General features: G+C 47.5%; 1 protein-coding gene across 1 annotated transcript in view; it reads left to right on the top strand.

Annotated features, from left to right (window-relative positions):
* PKHD1 (PKHD1 ciliary IPT domain containing fibrocystin/polyductin) overlaps positions 1 to 20216 on the top strand; it is a 1684711-nt gene that overhangs the window by 1587955 nt on the left and 76540 nt on the right. The window contains exon 58 of the mRNA XM_069236642.1: positions 1275 to 1443. Within this exon, the coding sequence (XP_069092743.1) occupies positions 1275 to 1443 (169 nt within the window). The remainder of the gene's footprint in view (positions 1 to 1274; positions 1444 to 20216) is intronic.

The raw sequence follows: 20216 nt of genomic DNA, 5'->3' as shown, positions 1-20216 counted from the left end.
GTGCAGGAAGGGCCCCCGTCCTGCACAAAAACAATCATTCCCGAAACGCAGCCATCCCTGCACCATGGTGCAAGGCTGCCTGCATTGGCGCATGGCAGCCCATTGTGCACAGACGTAGGTGACAAAAACAGGATTGTGCCACATCTTGTAGATACAGCACATTCCTACCCTTATCTTTTGACGCAGGGCAGCTCCACAAACAGACTTATGGCACTGCCCTACGTCACAAGTTTGCAAATATGGCCCTTAGTGTGGCCTAAAGGTGAATGCATTGTAGCATGTTAAATTCCAAAATATCTCGATTTTAAACTATACCTCAAAAACAAGTTCCTTGATCCCGATTAAAAGTGTGGGTTATTCATCACACCTGGTCAATACCACTACACCAACTTGCAGTATATACTAGGGCATGGTACGTATCTCTCCTATTCGAGGTTTCCTACATGGAAGTGATGCATAACTTGCAGAATCCGTTTTTAACACAGGAAATTCCGCATGTTTTGCCTCTTTTGGAACCTTTTCCCCAATAATTGTCAGCAAATTTGACCTGCCAAATCTATCAGGGGAGAGAGAACTAAAAGGAGCGCAAATGATCACACAACTCCTAATTCCGATTCCTGTGCAAACTTAAGTCAGGAAAAGTTGTTGGAATTTAGCCCTGAGCTCATAAATAGGTCAAAAGAATTGTTTCTACAGCGCTTGGGAAATGCATGATATAGCAATTTAAATGGACAGCCACTGAGATTTGCGAGAACTACCAGGTTGTAACTACGGTACAAGCCCTCAGTTGCAACTCCTACAATAAACTACTAGCTTTTGAGAGAATGAGTGGAAAGTAGATCCTAATAGTATCTCCTCTCAGTCAGTACCATGACTTGTCTCCTAATGTACAGTGCGCACCCCTGCGGTGGTGGTATTTCCTGGGAATCTGAATGAATTCTGTATTTTCCTGTGTGGTGTCATATGGTTTTATGCATTATTGATTCCAAAAATGCCTGTACTTTTCGGGAATGTTGTCTTTACTTCTAGTGTCACCCTAAAATCCCAGCCCTCTACCCTGCCAGTATTCACCCTCCTACGTTTTTTGCACCAGCTTTTTATCTATGAGCAGTTTGATAATTGTCAGGAAATTGCAGACTCACCCCCCCCCCCCATCTCAGTGACAAAAGTTGCGCCTGGGTGAAGCTGGACGAGTCTGGTGGGGTGGCAGCATTTACAAGCACTGATGCGGTCCACTAGAAGTTTGTTCTCATGTCTTGTTTTGTTTTCCCTAGATGTCACCTTTTCTGGTTTTGTGAAGAGCTGTTACAGCGACGAGAATGATGTTTGCATCATGACAAACCCTGGAAGCGCACAAGTCATGTACCCGATAATAGCAGAAAGAACCACAATGTCACAGATAAAGGACGTGAATAGGTTCTTCTTCCATCCCTCCCAGTCATGGTACCGTATCAAGATATTTGCATGCTTGTCTTACTTTCTTTCATAATTGTATTTTAATTACCCTCATAATTACAAAATCTGTGAAGCGACGTAATTCATAACTTGCAACACAAGTGACTTGGAGATCTAATGCGGGACCTTTGGGACAAAGCACAATATATGCATATATAATGTGGTGAAATGTTCAAAATCTTATAAAGCAATTCACTTACCAACCAAAAAAATCTTATAAGGAAGTGTTCACAAAGCTTTTTCAAGTCCTGAATTTCAAACGTGTGTCAAGAAAAGGTCATAAATAATGTGTGTGTCTAAACAGCATGTAAGATCATTTTAGTTCCGTTATTAGCCCAGCAGCACAATTTTGTTTGAATCTGGCGGTAGCAGTGAGCGCTGTTCGTCCTCCTGTTCTAATATGCACTCATGATAGTTCGAGGCGCATACTCTGTTTGCTGACTTTTAGGTTTGTTTTGTAAAGACGCTTGTGCCATTCATGGGGAACATAGGGCCAGATTTACAAGGCGCTATCACTTTTTGAGGTGCTCCGGTGGCGCAATGCCCTGCGCCGTATTTCCATGGTAGCGTTAAGCCACTTTTTGTGGCTTAATGCCACCTTGGAAATACGCCCCCTTCACATGCAGCACTTTGCGTGGAAGGTGATTCCAATGAGTGTTGCTGTGGGCGTGCCACAGCAACACTCATTGCTTTTGACGCTGCCTCGACTTTATGAATTTTATTAAACCGGAGGCAGCGCCAAAATCTATCGCCACCCCAGGGGTGGCGCTGCCAAGTTTGGAGCAGTGGCACGCACCGTCATTTTCCAGTAAATCTGGCCCATATATGATTAAATACGTAGTGCCAGATCTACAAGAAAGAGGCACATAAGTCCCGATGAGCTACTTTTCTTGCACTGCCCAACCTAACGACACCATGGTTGGGCCGTATTTACAATACAGCGCACCATGACGCTTGTTTCCACAATAGTGTCAAATTTATGACACTATTGTAGTGCTTTGCTGGATTAGTGGCATAAATGATTGCACTGGTGCAGCAGAGCACCAGGGAGACTCATAGGTTACTATGGGCCCGTCACTTTAACACCTTCCCTGAGCAGGCATTAAAAATGACAGAAAAAATGTTGCAGTGAAATCTTGTAGATTTCACTGTGCCATTTTTGGGGTCTGCCGGCGTAGGAACGCCCCCCTTGCATACATTATACCTGGCGCAGGTATAATGTGGAGCAAGAGGTTACAAAGTGGCGAAATTTTAGCACAGGGCTACATTATAGTAAAAAAATTATGCTAGTGTGGCGCAAGGAGGTGCAAAGGCCTTGTAAATTTGGCCAATATTTTCTACATGCAGAAGGAGGCTTTGGTCCGCCTCCTTCAGTCATTGGCTTCTTTGGCTCTAGAACCTACAAGACATTGGCAATAACAAGTTCGATCAACCCCCATTCCAACCATTTAGCTGTAGGCTGTTAGGGTGTGTATTACAAATCCTTTGTAATTTGTTTTTCTCATTTCGAAGATTTTTGTTGAGTTTTTTGCATTAAACAAACATGATCCAAAGAAAGGATAAAACAAAGGTAATACAGAGGAGAAGTACGTTTCATAAGTGATTGATAAGATCTAAAAATACATAGGGAAAAAACACAGGGAAAAATTAAATCGAACATAAAACACCATTCGTAGCGGGGGAGCAGTAGAGTTGGATTGTGATAGAACATATGCATTACACAAGAATATTATATGACATAATAGCGAAAAAAGGCTCCATTTGCGAGACATACACATACTATATATGGCAATCTTAAGAGCGTACTAAGGTTGCTTAAGAGAACATTTAAAGACACTATATAAAAACAACCTATAAAGACAGTGGCTCACAGTTCGTGAGGTACCGCAGGATCGTAAGAGCAAGAGGGGTATGAGTGTGCTGTATTTGGGTCATTTTAATTAAAGGTAGTGAATATTTGGTTGACAAGTGAATGGAGAAGTAGGAAGCATATTGGGGATGAAGGTTCATGGTTGCTTATTGTAGGCAAAGTAGGTGTTGAGTATCAACCATAAAGGTCTATGTTGTGACTTCCAAGGGAAGTGCTGTAAGGCAATGTTGTCAGCGTCTCTTATGTGTGCTATGCAGTTCAGCCAGGATTCGAAGGAGGTGGTTGCAATGTTTTTCCAATTGGTAAGGATGGATCTAAAAGATGCTACCAGTAAAATATCTAGTAGCAGGGCATTGTTATGGGAGGATAGGCGAGGATCAAGAAATCCCATTATGATAGTTTGGAACTTGCATTTAATCTGAAAACCAAATAGTGATGAGAGAAACTCGAATACACTGCCCGAAAACGCATTGATAGCACTGCAGGAAAAGAGTAAGGGGCCTGATTTAGAGTTTAGCAGATGGGGTTACTCCATCACAAATGAGGTGGATATGTGAATCGTAATTTGGCGGCCGGGATATCTGTCACATTTGTCACGGAGTAACCAGTCTGCCAAACTGTAAATTGGGCCCTAAGGGCCAGATGTAAGAGGGCCTAGTGCCATCTACCGACACATTAGCATCATTGTTTTTAAGCTAATGTGGCGTTAGATGGCCAAAAATGCCTCTCCATATTTACGTAGTGGCACAATGCATGCATTGAGCCACTTTGTAACCCTTTGCGCTACATTATGCATGCGCCAAGCATAATGTATGCAAAGAGTGCGTTCCTCCGTGGGGGGGGGGGAGGGGGCAAAACAAATGTGCAAAGAAATATAAGAGATTTCTTTGCATCATTTGTTTCAGCACTTTTAACACCTACTCAGTTTAGGCGTTAAAAGGGGGCATACATTTGGTTGCATTGGGCCCCTATGTACTGCTCATGGTTAGCGCTAAAATTTTGGTGTTAGCCCTAAACAGTAAATCAATAGCGTCAAAAATGTTGACGCTATTGCCCCCTTCCTTGCGCCATGGTGCACCGTATTTTAAATACGGCGCGCACATGGTGGCAATAGGGGGCACTAATGGGCGCAAGGAAAGTGGCACTGCACTGGGCACAGCACCACGTTCCTTAAATCTGCCCCTAAGTGTGGTAAATCTCCAGTTTCTTTACCACCGTTCCAACAGGTTGGATTATCTCTAAGTCCAACCTTATGGAGGTGAGGAGGGGTCCGAAAAATTCTACGCAGGAGCCAGAATTTGGTTTGAGAGAAACAAGTATTTCCAAATCAAGTTTCAATTCTCCAGGGATAGAGGAATACCTTTGTCCAATTTTTCTTGTGTGCCTAGGTTCACAAGAGTAGAGGTTGGTTGTAAATGTTTGTAGTATCTTGAGACATGGTGACCCTTTCTGTTGGCAACAGCAATCAGATAAGGAAGGGAAGGGATCTGGGAGAGTGGGTTTGCCTTAGATATACAAGACTTAAGTTTAAGAAAATCATAGAAGTCCATGTTTTCTATGTTCACTTAAACCTGCAGTTCTCTGAAGGAAAGTGGGTGTTTTTAGGGCCTACTTGTGACAAAAAGTGGATTTCTTTAGAGAAACAGGATTTTCAATCAAGTGGAGTGCCTTTAATCTTCAATATTGTGTTATTCCATTGAAAAACCAAGTTAGAGTGTTTTATCGGACCTTCCAGTTTTGTGTCCGGCTTCAGCAGGGCTTTTTTGGTGTTTTGGATCATTTGTCTGGCTGATAGGGAGAGTTTATGTTTGGTGGAGAGTAGCATGATGGGATGAGAACCTTCTAAAATTGCTCTTTTGACTAGAAGCCAGGCTGAAGTGTAATCTAGTGGGGGGAGGGGGAAGGGTTAAGACCACATAGAGCCCTGTTTGGCCAAGAAGGCTGGTTTGTAGGTTCTGAAGTTTGCAAGGGTTACTCCTTCAAGGGAGATAAGGAGACAGAATGTTTTGATTGATATTCTGGGACATTTATTTTGCCAAATAAAGATACATAAACGTTTGTCTAGTTAGTCTATGGTGGAAATCATCTGAAAGGGAAAGTGGAAGCATGATATAAGATAATTTACTATAGGTGTGATCATCATTTTTATGGTCTTGATGCGTCCTCACCATGTGATGAACTTAGGCTTCCACCCTTTGAGAAGTTTTTGAACTTTCGGTAGGGTCAACTTCTCATTGTGCTGTAGGGTATCCATTAGGTCTGCACCAAATTTAATCCCAAGATATTTTCAGTAGCCAGCTTGCAATGCAGATCCTGAGTCTCCTACAACTTCTTTGGAGCAACTGTTATTTAGGCCTTTCACTTTAAGTTTGTCCCTATTGAGACTATAGCCTGCAACTCCAGCATAGTTTGATAGTATTAATAAGTCCTTCAAAGGATGGACAAGCATTATCTGTCATAATCGAAATATCAACAACGTATGCCGCTAACTTAACTATTGCCTCATTTTAATTTACACCGGATATGGGTTTGTTATTTTGCATATTGTAGAGGTGTGGTTCTAGGGCAAGGCTAAATAAAGAGGGAGAGGGAGGGCACCCCTATCTAGTGCCCTTTTCTAATTTGAAAGATGAAGAGACAAGCCCTCCTGATCTCACCCTACAGGGCTGTTGGACTTTTTTGCTTATGCAGGGTCATCCCGAATCTTTTTGCCTCCTGCCTCCTATTTTTTCTGACCTGTCGCTGTTGGCTTTTGAACTCTGAGCACTTTACCACTGCTAACCAGTGCTAAAGTGCATATGCTCTCCGTGTAAATTGTATGTAATTGGTTTATCCATGATTGGCCTATTTGATTTACTAGTAAGTCCCTAGTAAGGTGCACTAGAGGTGCCAGGGCCTGTAAATCAAATGCTACTAGTGGGCCTGCAGCACTGGTTGTGCCACCCACATAAGTAGCTCTGTAATCATGTCCCAGACCTGCCACTGCAGTGTCTGTGTGTGTATTTTTACACTGTAAATTCGACTTGGCAAGTGTACCCACTTGCCAGGCCTAAACCTTCCCTTTTCTTACATGTAAGGCACCCCTAAGGTAGGCCCTAGGTAGCCCCAAGGGCAGGGTGCAGTGTATGGATAAGGTAGGACATATAGTAATGTGGTTTATATGTCCTGACAGTGAAATACTGCCAACTTCGTTTTTCACTGTTGCAAGGCCTGTCTCTCTCATAGGATAATATGGGGGCTACCTTTAAATATGATTAAAGTGTAGATTCCCCTAGAGAGTAGATGGACATGTGGAGTTTGGGGTCCCTGAACTCACAATTTAAAAATACATCTTTTAGTAAAGTTGATTTTAAGATTGTGCGTTTGAAAATGCCACTTTTAGAAAGTGAGCATTTTCTTGCTTAAACCATTCTGTGACTCTGCCTTGTTTGTGGAATCCCTGTCTGGGTCAGTTTGACAGTTGGGTTGTTTTTCACCTCACACTAGACAGTGACACAAAGGGAGCTGGGGTGTAACCTGCATTTCCTGATTAGCCATCTCTGCTAGGAGGGAGGGGTGGAGTGGTCACTCTCATCTGAAAGGACTGTGCGTGCCTCTGACAATGCAGACTCCAACCCCCTGGTGTGTGTCTGAGGCCTTGCCTGGGCAAGGCAGGATTTCACAAGTAGGTGTGAGTCCCCTTTGAGGAAAGGTGACTTCAAAGACTAAATTGGGTATAAGAAGGGCACCCAAATCTACAGACTTTAGAAACACTTCTGGAACCAAGAGGAACCTCTGCCTGGAGAAGAGCTGAATAGCTGAGGAAGAAGTGCTGCCCTGCCTGTGACTGTGCTTTGTGGAGCTTTCCTGCAGTTCTGCTTCTGCCAGAGTAAGAGGGCAAAGACTGGACTTTGTGTGACGTCCATCTTGTGAAGAAATCTCCAAGGGCTTGATTTAGAGCTTGCCTCCTGTTGTTTGAAGTCTCAGGGACAGCAAAGACTTCTCTCTGCCAGCACCTGGAGTCTCTGGAGAGAATCCTGCTCTGACAAGTGGTGCCCTATCCAGTCCCTGGGCCCTTGAAAGGAAAGCTGGTGGAAATCCAAGGAAATCGACTTCGGACGACTCTGGACCGACGCCGCTGCTGAATCCGGGACGCCGCCTGCACCCGACGACGTGACCTTCGCTGGAACGCAACGCTCTTCGCAGGCCCGACGCCGCAGCAGCCCCGCTGAAGTCCGCGACAACGTGGAAGTCGCCGCACCACGTCGTGACCGACGCCGCTCGAAGTGCACGGATTCAACGTTTCGCACAGACGCCGCGATTCCCGACTTCGCGCATCGGCTTGTTTTCACTCTTCACCAAAGGTACTGTACTTGGGGGTCTACAGGGCTCCATGTCCGGCGCCGCTGGTGTCTGCTTGTTGGGAACGACTCCGTCATGACGCCGTGTTAACATCTCATCAAAGCATTTTTGTTTCTAAGCGCTGTTTTTGAATTTAATCTCTAAAAATTCATAACTTGACTTGTGTATGTCGGATTTTTGTCGTTTTGGTCTTGTTTTGTTTAGATAAATATTTCCTATGTTTCTAAACTGGTGTTGTGTCATTTTATAGTGTTTTCATTGAGTTACTGTGTGTGTTGGTACAAATACTTTACACCTAGCACTCTGAAGTTAAGCCTACTGCTCTGCCAAGCTACCAAGGGGGTAAGCAGGGGTTAGCTGAGGGTGATTCTCTTTTACCCTGACTAGAGTGAGGGTCCTTGCTTGAACAGGGGGTAACCTGACTGTCAACCAAAGAACCCATTTCTAACAAGGGCCATAACCATTTTGATAAAGTCGTTCCCAAGGTTAAATTTGGATAAAGTTTTCTTGAGGAAGACCCCTGAGACCTTATCAGATGTTTTCTTGGCATCTAGTGTCATGGCTACTGTTTCAGACTATATTTTGACAGGAGCCCGGAGCATCAGAGCAATCTAGAGGACAAGCGCTCACAGTTGATTTGAAGGATTTTATTGATAGTTGTATTTCTTCTGCACTCAGAGGCAAATTAAGCTTCCCTGTATCTGGCTGGGTTATATGAGGAAGGTTTAGCTTATCTAAATAGTTTCTGCAGGCCTCGGGCGAGATCCGAGAATCGACTTAGTATAATGATTTGTAGAAGTCTTTAAACATGTCCAGAATCTTTTGTGGGTCTGTGTGTACGTTATTCAGTTTGTCTTTAATGGAGGTAATTTGTTTTTGGGTTTCTATATGTTTCAGATAGGATATAGACATTTTCCCTGCTCTGTTCACCTTATAGAGTTTTAGGCCTTTAAATTTGTTAATCCAGATCACTTCTTTCTCACTGAATATTCTGTTGTATTCATATTTTTATTCAATAAAAGAGTGAGGATGCTGGGGTCAAGAGCCTCATGTTTTTTAATTTCATTTTCCAGGAAACCTATTTTATAGCTATGTTCTTTATTTAGTTTTACTTGAATATCTATTAAAGTGCCTGTGGTTGTAACTTTTAATGTGTCCTAAAAGGTAGATATCTCAATATCAGGTAAGTTATTCTATTTGATATGGTTAAATATAGTTATTTCCATGCACAAACTGTGGGTGCCGTCTTTTATTGACTCAACACTAAAGCGCCAAATGAGTGATTGTCAAAGATATACAAGAATGGTCTGAAACTAGACGGAGTAGTATGTCGGTCCGGTCAGTGAGGTGAGTATGGGCACTCGATATGAGTAAGTAGTCAATTCTCAAACATGAGGAGTGTGGGAATAAAAAAGGTATAATACTTGGTGTCAGGGTATTGTGGTCTCCAGCTGCCTTCCAGGTGGAATCTCGTGCAGATATTTAACAAGGCCTTGTGATATTTTGAGGAATGGAGAGGGGCTCTCTATCTAGAGTTAAGTCAAGGGTGAGACTGAAATCTTCACCTATCATTAGTTCATCACCAGGAATATATTTTAGGATGTCACTCAAGGAGTCCCAGAAATCTGGCACATCAGCATTTGGGCCATGAAGGTTGATGAGGTGAATGTATTCTCCATTCGGTTTGAGTTTTGTGTAAGCTAGTCTACCTTCATCAGCTGTTGAGTGAGATATTACAGTAAGATCGGAGTTCCTTGAGATAATGGTTATGACCCAATTTTTTTTAATTCATAGCCGGGGTGCATAAGACTTAACACCTATTGTTAAGAGAGGTAGCTTATCTCTGGTCAATTTTTGTTTCTTGAAGCAGTATAAGATCTGCCTTCAGTTTGAAGAGATAGTCCTCAAATTTTTTACACTTAACTGGGTGGTTTAGACCTTTAACTTTCAGTGAGACAATTTTCAGATTTTTAACCAAAGCTAGGTTATCCATCATGTGATCGGTGGTGACTGATTACATTTTGCATGTCAAGAATGTCAAGATGTGGAAAGCCTGAGCTACAATGCGTTGTGAATGGCGAGTAGTATTAAACCCGTGTCCTGCACTCACTATGGGATTGAACACTGTTTCAACAAGATTTGAGTGGTGTATATTGAGTGGAAGTTACGTTGAACCTGAACCATGTTTCACAATATACATAATCTATGGTGTAGTAGGGATGGCCTAAGTACCAATGCATGTAATAAACATAATGAAATAAAACTAGTGGTAGTGAACCTCTGAGTGATTGCTTTCTGGGTTAGAGGCCAAGCAGAGATGACAGGAAGCCGGGGTGCATAGAGGAGTGCAGAATGGGCAGCAGAAGTGCTGATCAGGTATCTTAGTGCAGCCTTGCAGTGGTTAAGTGGATGCAAGGATAGTAGAGTGTTGCTAACTCACCCACTGATCAATCTATATGCCGATCTGTATGCCATGTGATTGTATGATTGTATATGCGGAACTCTAGCTTCTTGTGCACCTTCGGGATATTGGAGCAGATTAACAGGGGCTGGGCAAGAGCTGAAGGGCTCTTGACTTTCACCTAGGTATCAGCAGAGCAGAAGGTTAAAGGTACAACAGACATTTTAACATCTGGTGGCAGAAAGAGATACCAACAAAGTACAGACAAAGTTAGCACGAGGTGTAACCTAAGGAGACACAACAGCTCAATATCAAGGCCAGCAGGCTGAGTCAGATCCTCTTATTAAGCACCAGCCTCCAATTCCAAAAGCAACCCAATGCCAGAGACCACCCTCGCGCTTTGAAATAAGGGGATGAGATAACTTTCACAATGTTTTCAGGCCTGAATCTCTGAGACATATATGCTCTGCAGCACCATTTTAGGGTCAGGCAAGGCAGTATGGTGTGAGCCTTAAGTGCACAGGCAAGACTGATAGAAGAGTGATAGCGGTGGGCAGAAACATCAAACATCAAAGTTGTGCTCTGCTATCAGGGCAGGGCAGGGTCCACTTTCTTGATCGTTATCAGGCCGGAATCCCTATGAGCTACGTGCTCCTTGACACCATCTTAGAGTCAGGCAAGGCCATTTGGCAAGTTTTTTCCACACATTGGTGTTAGTGTTAGAGGAGCGGTGTGAGCCAGAATAATACACAAAGCTATGCAGCAGAAAGAGTGGTGAAAACGGTGACCTAAATCACGGCTGTGTGGTACTCCTGGTCAACCTTTGGCTATCACCAGGGTTGAGGTGAGGAAATAGGCAGTGGACATTTTGTTGTGTAGATTGCAATGTTATCAGCCAACTGCTTGCTTGCAGATGCCTTCAAAGAGTATATTTTGACAGGAGCATGGGGCATCAGAGCAGTCTAGGTGACAAACGCTCACAGTTGGTGACACTCATAACCATTTTCATCAAGTGCAGTTGCAGTAAATCCTCCTTCTCATTCCGCGCAATCAGGAGCTGCAGGATCACGCCTCCATTCGTCTTGCCCTCCAAGCTACGCCCCCACCAATGGCCTTTATAAGGGACTTTTTAATATCTGAGAAGTACAATCTATTATCAGAGTGTTGTCACATTCATTTTTTAATGTTGTACATACATTCAATAAACATTTTACTTTTACATTTTACTCAAATGAGCCGACATTTTTAGTTGCTTTTGACAGCGATGAAGCACAGGCTCACATTGTTTTCTGATATTTGTGGTCCTTCTTGAGTCTTAATATCCAGACACCGGGATCCTGACATATGTCTTCTCCACTGTTATCTGATTTGGCACTAATTGTATCTTGGAATTTCTTAATACTTAAATATGTAATGATCAAAACATATCATTTGCAGGTAGTCCCTAACTAGAAGGACATATGTCCATCACTTCTCCTATTTACACTCAGAAACTTCAAAGTCGCCATGTTTGTTCATTCTCATGCCTCAGCCTGAATCACTACGTCTACATAGTCAACATTGTGCGTGCAAGCATTCTGTTTAGTAGTATCACACATAATAGGCTCCAGCTACACGTGCAACATGTGCAATATAGTAGAATGATTTTCACAATGATGATGGAACTTCCGAGGGTGCTCCAAGTGTACAGTGTGCATCAAGAGATTGCAGTATGAAGTCAAAAGAATTACAGGAGATAGGGTTGTTGTGTGCTCTTGCTAACTTGTGTACTTAATGTATTTAAAAAATGTATAAGTTTGAAAAAGGTATTTCTGCTATTGCTTTCTTTCTGTGTTTAACTAGGCACACTGAGTTCCATTATCACTTCTGATAACGCGTCCAGACCTTGTTAATTTAACTTACAAGGGGACTCGTTTTAGGCCAATGAATCTTTTGACCACGTTTGGGGACTTCCCAGAACGAGATATCTGTCTAGCATTTCAATCAATAGATCAATAACCTAATCAATATTCACAATAACTTAATCAATCAAACTAATCAATAACGTTTGACAAGAATGAAACAGACCATGACCTTTCAGCCATGAATAACCACACAAATCTAGTAAGAGTTAGGATATTTATTCCCTATTAGTTACACTCTAATATCATATTTATTAGTCGCAACATCAATAAGCACATCAATACTACTATGATTTGGCAACTCGAATAAGACTTTATCAAAGCATAGGTCATGAACATTAGAACAAAACATGACGTTAACATGAGTCAACTTTAGCAGAGTACCATTAGTACATTTCTCAACAAAGCAAGGATTTCAGTCATTTGTCTATTTGCACCCAATATTTGTGATTTCCTTAACTACCCTCTGATTAGCATCAGCATGTTGGGCTTCATGCAAAACAATTTAGCAACATGAATTTGGAAAAACATCTAACTATGGTCTCTATCAAAAGAGCAGTTGGTACCTAGAAAGAAAAGGCAAACAGACAATTACAATTTATCATCAGATAGTTACCCATCCAAATAGGGCAGCATACAGTGTCAGTCTTCATCCTCAGGACATCAGTTGATTCGCCATCAGCCAGGATAAGCAGGTAAGTCTCAGCAGGGCATAGCAAGAAAACTCTTCCCTCATAAGGAGGAGAAGTGCATATCAGGGAAGGGGTAAGGCAAGGATGGTTTAGAGTGTCAGACAGCTAAAGACAAAGGTGGTCATTACAACCCTGGCAGACGGTGTTAAAGCGGCGGTAAGACCGCCAACAGGCCGGCGGTAAAAAATTTGGAATTACGACCGTGGCGGAAACCGCCAACAAAGACAGCCACTTTAACACTCCGACCGCCACGGCGGTACAAACAAACAGCTTGGCGGTCACCGCCAACAGACAGGCGGAGGACAAAGTACCGCCCACGGTATCACAACCTACCAATCCGCCACCTTTTCCGGGGTGGATTCACCGCGGACAAAAACACGGCGGAAACAGAACCTCGAAGGGAAAACGCTCACATCTACATACCCCACGAGGAACCAGGACGCCATGGAACCAGAGCTGCAGATCCTGCCAGCCCTTATCTTCTTGCTCCTCTACCAGGAGCACGAACGCCGGCGGCGAAGATCACAGTGAGTACTGGACATACGACACAGCGGAGGGGGGAGGGAAAAAACAGGGACACACACGCAACACGCAACACCCCCACCCCCACTCTCACCCACGACAACACACACACTAATACATCATGATACATTATAGTTACACCCCCCAACCCCCCGGAAGAATGCAAAGACCAAAGAAAATGAGTGTAACCATTGTAATATATTAAAATGCAGTATGCAAAAATATACATATATACACTATTAACAAAATATACACCAAGAATAGTAGTCCTGGTAGTGCTCCATTGAAGTCCGTGGAACACTGGGCCCACATGGTATGGGCGAGGCCCACACAAGATCCCCGTCCATGACAGAGAGAACACTGCAGGGGCATCAGATAGCAATATAACAGGTACCTCAGGGGGAGGGAAAGGGGGGGCACCTCAGCCGGTTGAGTGCACAACGCCAAATCCACGAGGGGGCCACATGCCCACTGTTCAATCCTGGGGACTGCAAAGCCACAGTCTCTACAGTGGGTGGTTTGCCCACTGCTTTATCCTGGGCAGTGCAAAGCCACAGTCTCTCAAGTCTCTACAGTGGGTGGTTTGCCCACTGTTCAATCATGGGGAGTGCAAAGCCACAGTCTCTCAAGTCTCAACAGCGGGTGGTTTGCCCACTGTTCAATCCTGGGGAGTGCAAAGCCACAGTCTCTCAAGTCTCTACAGTGGGTGGTTTGCCCACTGTTCAATCCTGGGGAGTGCAAAGCCACAGTCTCTCAAGTCTCTACAGTGGGTGGTTTGCCCACTGCTTCATCCTAGGGAGTGCAACGCCACAGTCTCTCAAGTCTCTACAGTGGGTGGTTTGCCCACTGCTTCATCCTGGGGAGTGCAAAGCCACAGTCTCTCAAGTCTCTACAGTGGGTGGGTTGCCCACTGTTCAATCCTGGGGAGTGCAAAGCCACAGTCTCTAAAGTGTATGACAGTCTCCACTGGTTCTGGAGGGGGCTTGGTTCAGAGAGTGCTTCAGTCTGCCAAGGACTGAGGTAGTGGATGTATCTCTCCTCTGGTTCTGGAGGGGGCCTTGTGCCCAGAGTGCTTCATCCTGCTAAGGACTGAGGAAGTGGATGTGATACTCCAATGGTTCTAGAGGGGGCTTGGTGCCCACAGTGCTTCATCCTGCCAAGGACTGAGGTAGTGGATGGATCTCTCCACTGGTTCTGGAGGGGGCCTTGTGCCCAGAGTGCTTCATCCTGCCAAGGACTGAGGTAGTGGATGTATCTCTCCACTGGTTCTGGAGGGGGCCTTGTTCCCAGAGTGCTTCATCCTGCTAGGGACTGAGGAAGTGGATGTGATACTCCACTGGTTCTGGAGGGGGCTTGGTGCCCAGAGTGCTTCATCCTTCCAAGGACTGAGGTAGTGGATGGATCTCTCCACTGGTTTTGGAGGGGGCCTTGTACCCAGAGTGCTTCATCCTGCCAAGGACTGAGGTAGTGGATGTATCTCTCCACTGGTTCTGGAGGGGGCCTTGTGCCCAGAGTGCTTCATCCTGCTAAGGACTGAGGAAGTGGATGTGATACTCCACTAGTTCTGGAGGGGGCTTGGTGCCCAGAGTGCTTCATCCTTCCAAGGACTGAGGTAGTGGATGGATCTCTCCACTGGTTTTGGAGGGGGCCTTGTACCCAGAGTGCTTCATCCTGCCAAGGACTGAGGTAGTGGATGTATCTCTCCACTGGTTCTGGAGGGGGCCTTGTGCCCAGAGTGCTTCATCCTGCTAAGGACTGAGGAAGTGGATGTGATACTCCACTAGTTCTGGAGGGGGCTTGGTGCCCAGAGTGCTTCATCCTGCCAAGGACTGAAGTAGTGGATGGATCTCTCCACTGGTTCTGGAGGGGGCCTGGTGCCCAGAGTGCTTCATCGTGCCAAGGACTGAGGTAGTGGATGTATCTCTCCACTGGTTCTGGAGGGGGCTTGGTGCCCAGAGTGCTTCATCCTGCTCGTGACGGACTCAGTAGCATCAGTGCCCTTGGCGCTCATGGGCCAGCGGTGCATGTGGCGGCGGTGCCCTGTTCAGCGGTGCTTGTGCCGGCGGTGCCCTGTTCATCGGTGCTTGTGGCGGCGGTGCCCTGTTCAGCGGTGCTTGTGGCGGCAGGGTCCTTTTCAGTGACTCAGCTGCTGGCGGTCCTTCATGGCCCAGTGGGGCTGGTGCTGGCGGTCCTTCATGGCCCAGCGGGGCTGGTGGTCCTGTCTGGGCCAGCAGGGCTGGTGATGGCGGTCCTGTCTGGCCCAGCGGGAGTGGTGCTGGCAGTCCTCTCTGGCCCAGTGGTGCTGGTGCTGGCGGTCCTGTCTGGCCCAGCGGGGCTGGTGCTGGCGGTCCTGTCTAGCCCAGCGGGGCTGGTGCTCGTGGTCCTGTCCTGGGCAGCAGGGCTGGTGGCAGTGGCCTCTTGGGCAGCAGGGCAGGTGCTGGCGGTGGCATCCTGGGCAGCGGTGATGATGGCGGTGGCCTCCTAGGAAGCGGGGATGATGGCGGTGGCCTCCTGGGCAGCGGGGCTGGTGGCGGTGGCCTCTTGAGCAGCAGGGCAGGTGCTGGCGGTGGCCTCCTGGGCAGCGGGGATGGGTGGCCTCCTGGGCAGCGGGGATGATGGCGGTCTTCTCCGCCATGCTGCTTTTCCCAGACCTGCTGACTTTCTTGTGGCCCTTCCCCACCTTGGAAGTTGTCGTAACTGACTCCACACTCCCACCTGTACCCCTGGGAGCGGATTTGGTGGCTGGAGTCTTCCCCCTCTCCCGCCGGGCACTGGCCAACTTTTGATGCTTCACAGGTGGGGGACTGTCCGTGCTGTGGCTCCATGCCACACTGGCTGCCCTGGTGGCCGGTGCACTCCAGATTCCGGTGACTACAGGCACCACTGGTCCCGGAGATGTTGTGGCTGAGGTGCTATGTTGGGACCTGGAGAGTCGGGCCCTAGGAAACGGACGGGGTGGGGGAGGTGTAGGAAAGAGGTCAAGGCAGGAAAAGTTTTTGGGAAACACTGGGAATGGGAGCTGGAGGGGGTTTGGGAGTGGAGGAAGAGTTTGTGGTTGTAGGAGGTGTTCGTTTGGTGACTTTGGGCGAAGGTGCATGCGCTGGAGGCTGTCATGAGGTGGATGGCTGTTGGGTGGGTGTGTGCCTGCGTTTGTGTATCTTGGGAGGTGGCGTCACAGACACACTGGGAGAGGACACAGGGGACGTGTGAATGGCAGTGGGGGTGGTGACTGCACGTGAGCGGGGTGTGGTGGTGTGTGTGCTGGTGATGGCAGTAGTGGCTGTAGATGTAGTGCATGCAGGTGTGAGTGTAGACGAGACTGGGAGGGAGGAGGGAGACGAGGAGGAGGGGGACACAGTGGAGCAGTGGATGTTGGTGTGTCTGCGTGTGTGATGTTTGCATGAGTGCCTGTGGGATGTGTGGTGCTTATGTTTGCCTGAGCTTCCCTTGTGTGTTGATGTGTGTGCATGCTGGTCTGAAGGTGTGCTTGGGGTGGGCTGAGGTAGAGGAAATTGGGTCTGGGTGGAGAAAGTTGGAGGGGGAGGCTAGAGACAGGGACAATGGCTGCCATCAGTGCTGAGGCCAGAGTCTGAAAAGCTTGCTGAAGAGCCGCCTGACCAGAATGAATGCCCTCCAGGAATGCATTTGTTTGTTGCAACTGCCTTTCTACACCCTGGATGGCATTCAAAATGGTAGACTGCCCAACAGTGAGGGACCTGAGGAGGTCATGGCCTCCTCACTGAGGGCAACAGGGGTGACTGGGGCAGGGGCTGAGGTGCCTGGGCTGAAGGTGATGCCCACCCTCCTTGGTGAGCGGGCACGGGGCAAAGGCTGAGGGGCTGCTGGGAGGGCGGTGCTGGTAGGGGGGTGGTGGCTGTACCTGTAGATGCGGGGGGCACAGATGTTGCCACCACCACAAGGGATCTCCCATCCGAGGACGAGTCCGTGTCACTGGTGTCAGCTCCTGCCCCCGCCGTGGAGCTCCCCTCGCCCTCCGTCCCACTGGTGAACTCCAAGTCCGTTGTCTCGCCCTCCAGGGCCATGTGGGATGCAGCTCCCTCCTGCTCCGGTCCCACTGCTCCTCCGCCTGATGATGCTAATGCACACAAGAACAGGGAGACCACAAAAAGGGAGGGGGGGCGACAGAAGAAAGACATGATGAGTGCATGCATTACCGCTACCGTTGGTGGACACAACAGACACAGAAGCCCCCTGCACTATGCCGCGCACTTGGGCTCCACTGTTCAATCCCTGGGACATGGCCTACAAGGCTATGGATGACATCTGCACACATGGATGACACAGGAGCCTGACGAGGTGTACTTGGCACTGTACACAGGTGGGGTGGGGTGCCACAGGGTCTGTCAGAACAAGGGGACCTTGCCTACTAAACTCGCCCTGGCCTAGGGAAACCCACAGCCCACCTCCCCCACCCAGACACCTCCACTGCGCGCAAAATCAGCAGAATGAGAGTGTACTCACCCCCTTGTGGCTGCTGTGATGCCCCGAAGCGTCCACCCAACTCCGGGTGCGCCACCGCCAGGATCCTGAACATCAGGGGGGTCATGGTGCGACGGGCACCCCTCCCACATTGGGAGGCCGTCCCCAGCTGGGCCTCCACCGTCTTCTTGCTACAGCTGCGAATGTTCTTCCACCTTTTACGGCAGTGGGTGCCCCGTCTGTTGTAGACCCCCAGGGTCCGGACGTCCTTGGCGATGGCACGTCAAATATCTTTTTTCTGGTGGGTGCTGACCTACATGAATTTTACAGGGGGAAAAGAAAAGTGATTACCAAATGCACCGTCACAGTCATTGGCCCCCATCCCTAACCTTGCTATGATGCACATGCACTCACCGTCGTTTCATGCATGCCTCAATCCCCCCCCCCATCTTTCATCCACCCCACTCCACACAGGCATAGCCCATACAGCATGCTCCCAGTGTATTTACCTGTTTGTCTGGAGGACCGTAGAGTAGCATGTACTGGGGGAGGACCCCATCCTCGAGTTTCTCCAACTCCTCCGATGTGAAGGCAGGGGCCTTTTCCCCAGGCGCAAGAGCCATTGTCTCTTCCAGACCGAGGTCACAGCAGCACTTGCAGTGTAGGTCCTCTTCTGTTGAAGATCAGGTATCGAGTGATTGAACAGATAGAAAATGGCGGTCACGTCTGCGGCGGTGCGTACCGTCACCACCGGCGTACATCGTCATTGGCTCCTGGGACCCATAGGGTCTATTGTTAACCAATGCAGCATTGCGCCGCGGTCTTCGACCGCCTACCGCGACGGTGTACAACCCCAGCACAGTTACCTCACATCCCATTGTCCCACTTTACAGGTCAGGAAGCCGCCATTTCAGAGGCCCACATGGCTTAATTTTTAACTGCGTCACACATACCTAGGCCTAGCCTCAACACACATACAGGCCAATTTTCGGATTATGATTCGTGTTCTGTGTAAGCTGTGGGTACGTACCTCTGAGTTGTTTGACTTTGTGCTCGCTGTTGTCCTTCATAGGCACCGTCTGCTGGGACGTGAGGAGATGGCAGCATCCTCCGGTGTACAGACCGCTGGTGGACCTGTCGACAATGGAGGAAAGACATGTGATCATCACCTACAGGCTTGACCGTGCCACAATCCAGGAACTGTGTGCCGAGCTGGAGCCAGTCCTGATGTCAGCTACCCGCCATCCCACAGGAATCCCCCCTCAAGTGCAGGTGCTGTCAGTACTCCATTTCCTTGCAAGTGGGTCATTTCAAACAACAGTGGCCATAGCATCAGGGATGTTCCAGCCTATGTTTTCCAACGTGTTGTCCAGATTGTAGTCTGCTCTGCTGAAACACATGCGGAGCTACATAGTTTTCACTCAGGTGGAGGATTTGCCTTCAGTGAAAGGAGACTTCTATGCCCTGGGACATATCCCCAACATCATAGGTGCCATTGATGGGACCCATGTGGCTTTGGTATCCCCCACAGGAGTGAACAGGTGTACAGAAACCGGAAGAGTTATCTTTCCATGAATGTGCAGATGGTGTGTTTGGCAGACCAGTACATCTCCCATGTGAATGCCAAGTTCCCTGGCTCAGTGCATGACGCCTACATCCTGCGGAGTAGCAGCATCCCTTATGTGATGGGTCAACTCCAGAGGCACCGTGTGTGGCTATTAGGTGAGCACCTGGAAGCAAGTCAGTGGGAATGGTTGTCTGGGTCTGGGGATATCCCTTCAGGTTAGTGTGTGTCTAACAGTTGTCCTTCGCCATTTGCAGGTGACTCTGGTTACCCCAACCTTTCATGGCTACTGACCCCAGTGAGGAATCCCAGGACAAGGGCAGAGGAACGCTACAATGAGGCCCATGGGCGAACTCGGCAGATAAGAGAGCGGACCTTCGGCCTCCTGAAGGCCAGGTTCAGGTGCCTCCATATGACAGGTGGATCCCTATTCTACTCACCAAAGAAGGTGTGCCAGATCATTGTGGCCTGCTGTATGCTTCACAACTTAGCTTTGCGACGACAGGTGCCTTTTCTGCAGGAGGATGGTCCAGATGGCGGTGTTGTTGCAGCTGTGGAGCCTGTGGACAGTGAAGACGAGGAAGCAAAAGAAGAGGACCTGGACAACAGGAACTCGGTGATCCTGCAATATTTCCAGTGAGAGACAGGTAAGAATACAAACCTGCCTACTACATGTACTTTAACACTACTACCTCTCTACTGTCTGTCGTTTTCACCCAGTGTATGGTCACTGAGTTGTCACTTTCCCTTACGATTTCACATATGTGTGTCCCACAGTGTGACATCTGCTTTGTTTCCTCATGGACTGGAACTGTGTGACATAGGTATGTTGACATTACAATTGAAAGAGCATTTTGCTACTGTAATTGCTAATACACTATTTCGAAATCACAGACTGACTCCAGATTGTTTTGTGCTTCAAGGGTGTTTATTTACGTGCTCAATATTGGAGGGGGTTGTAAAATGGTGAGGGGTGATGGTGGAGGAATGTCCATGGCAGAGTCCAGTCTATTAGTCTCACAGGTGCATT

Source organism: Pleurodeles waltl, chromosome 5, assembly GCF_031143425.1.
Source record: "Pleurodeles waltl isolate 20211129_DDA chromosome 5, aPleWal1.hap1.20221129, whole genome shotgun sequence".
NCBI lineage: Eukaryota > Metazoa > Chordata > Amphibia > Caudata > Salamandridae > Pleurodeles > Pleurodeles waltl.
Note: the sequence above shows the minus strand (reverse complement) of the source record. Positions and strands in the feature narration are given on the sequence as shown.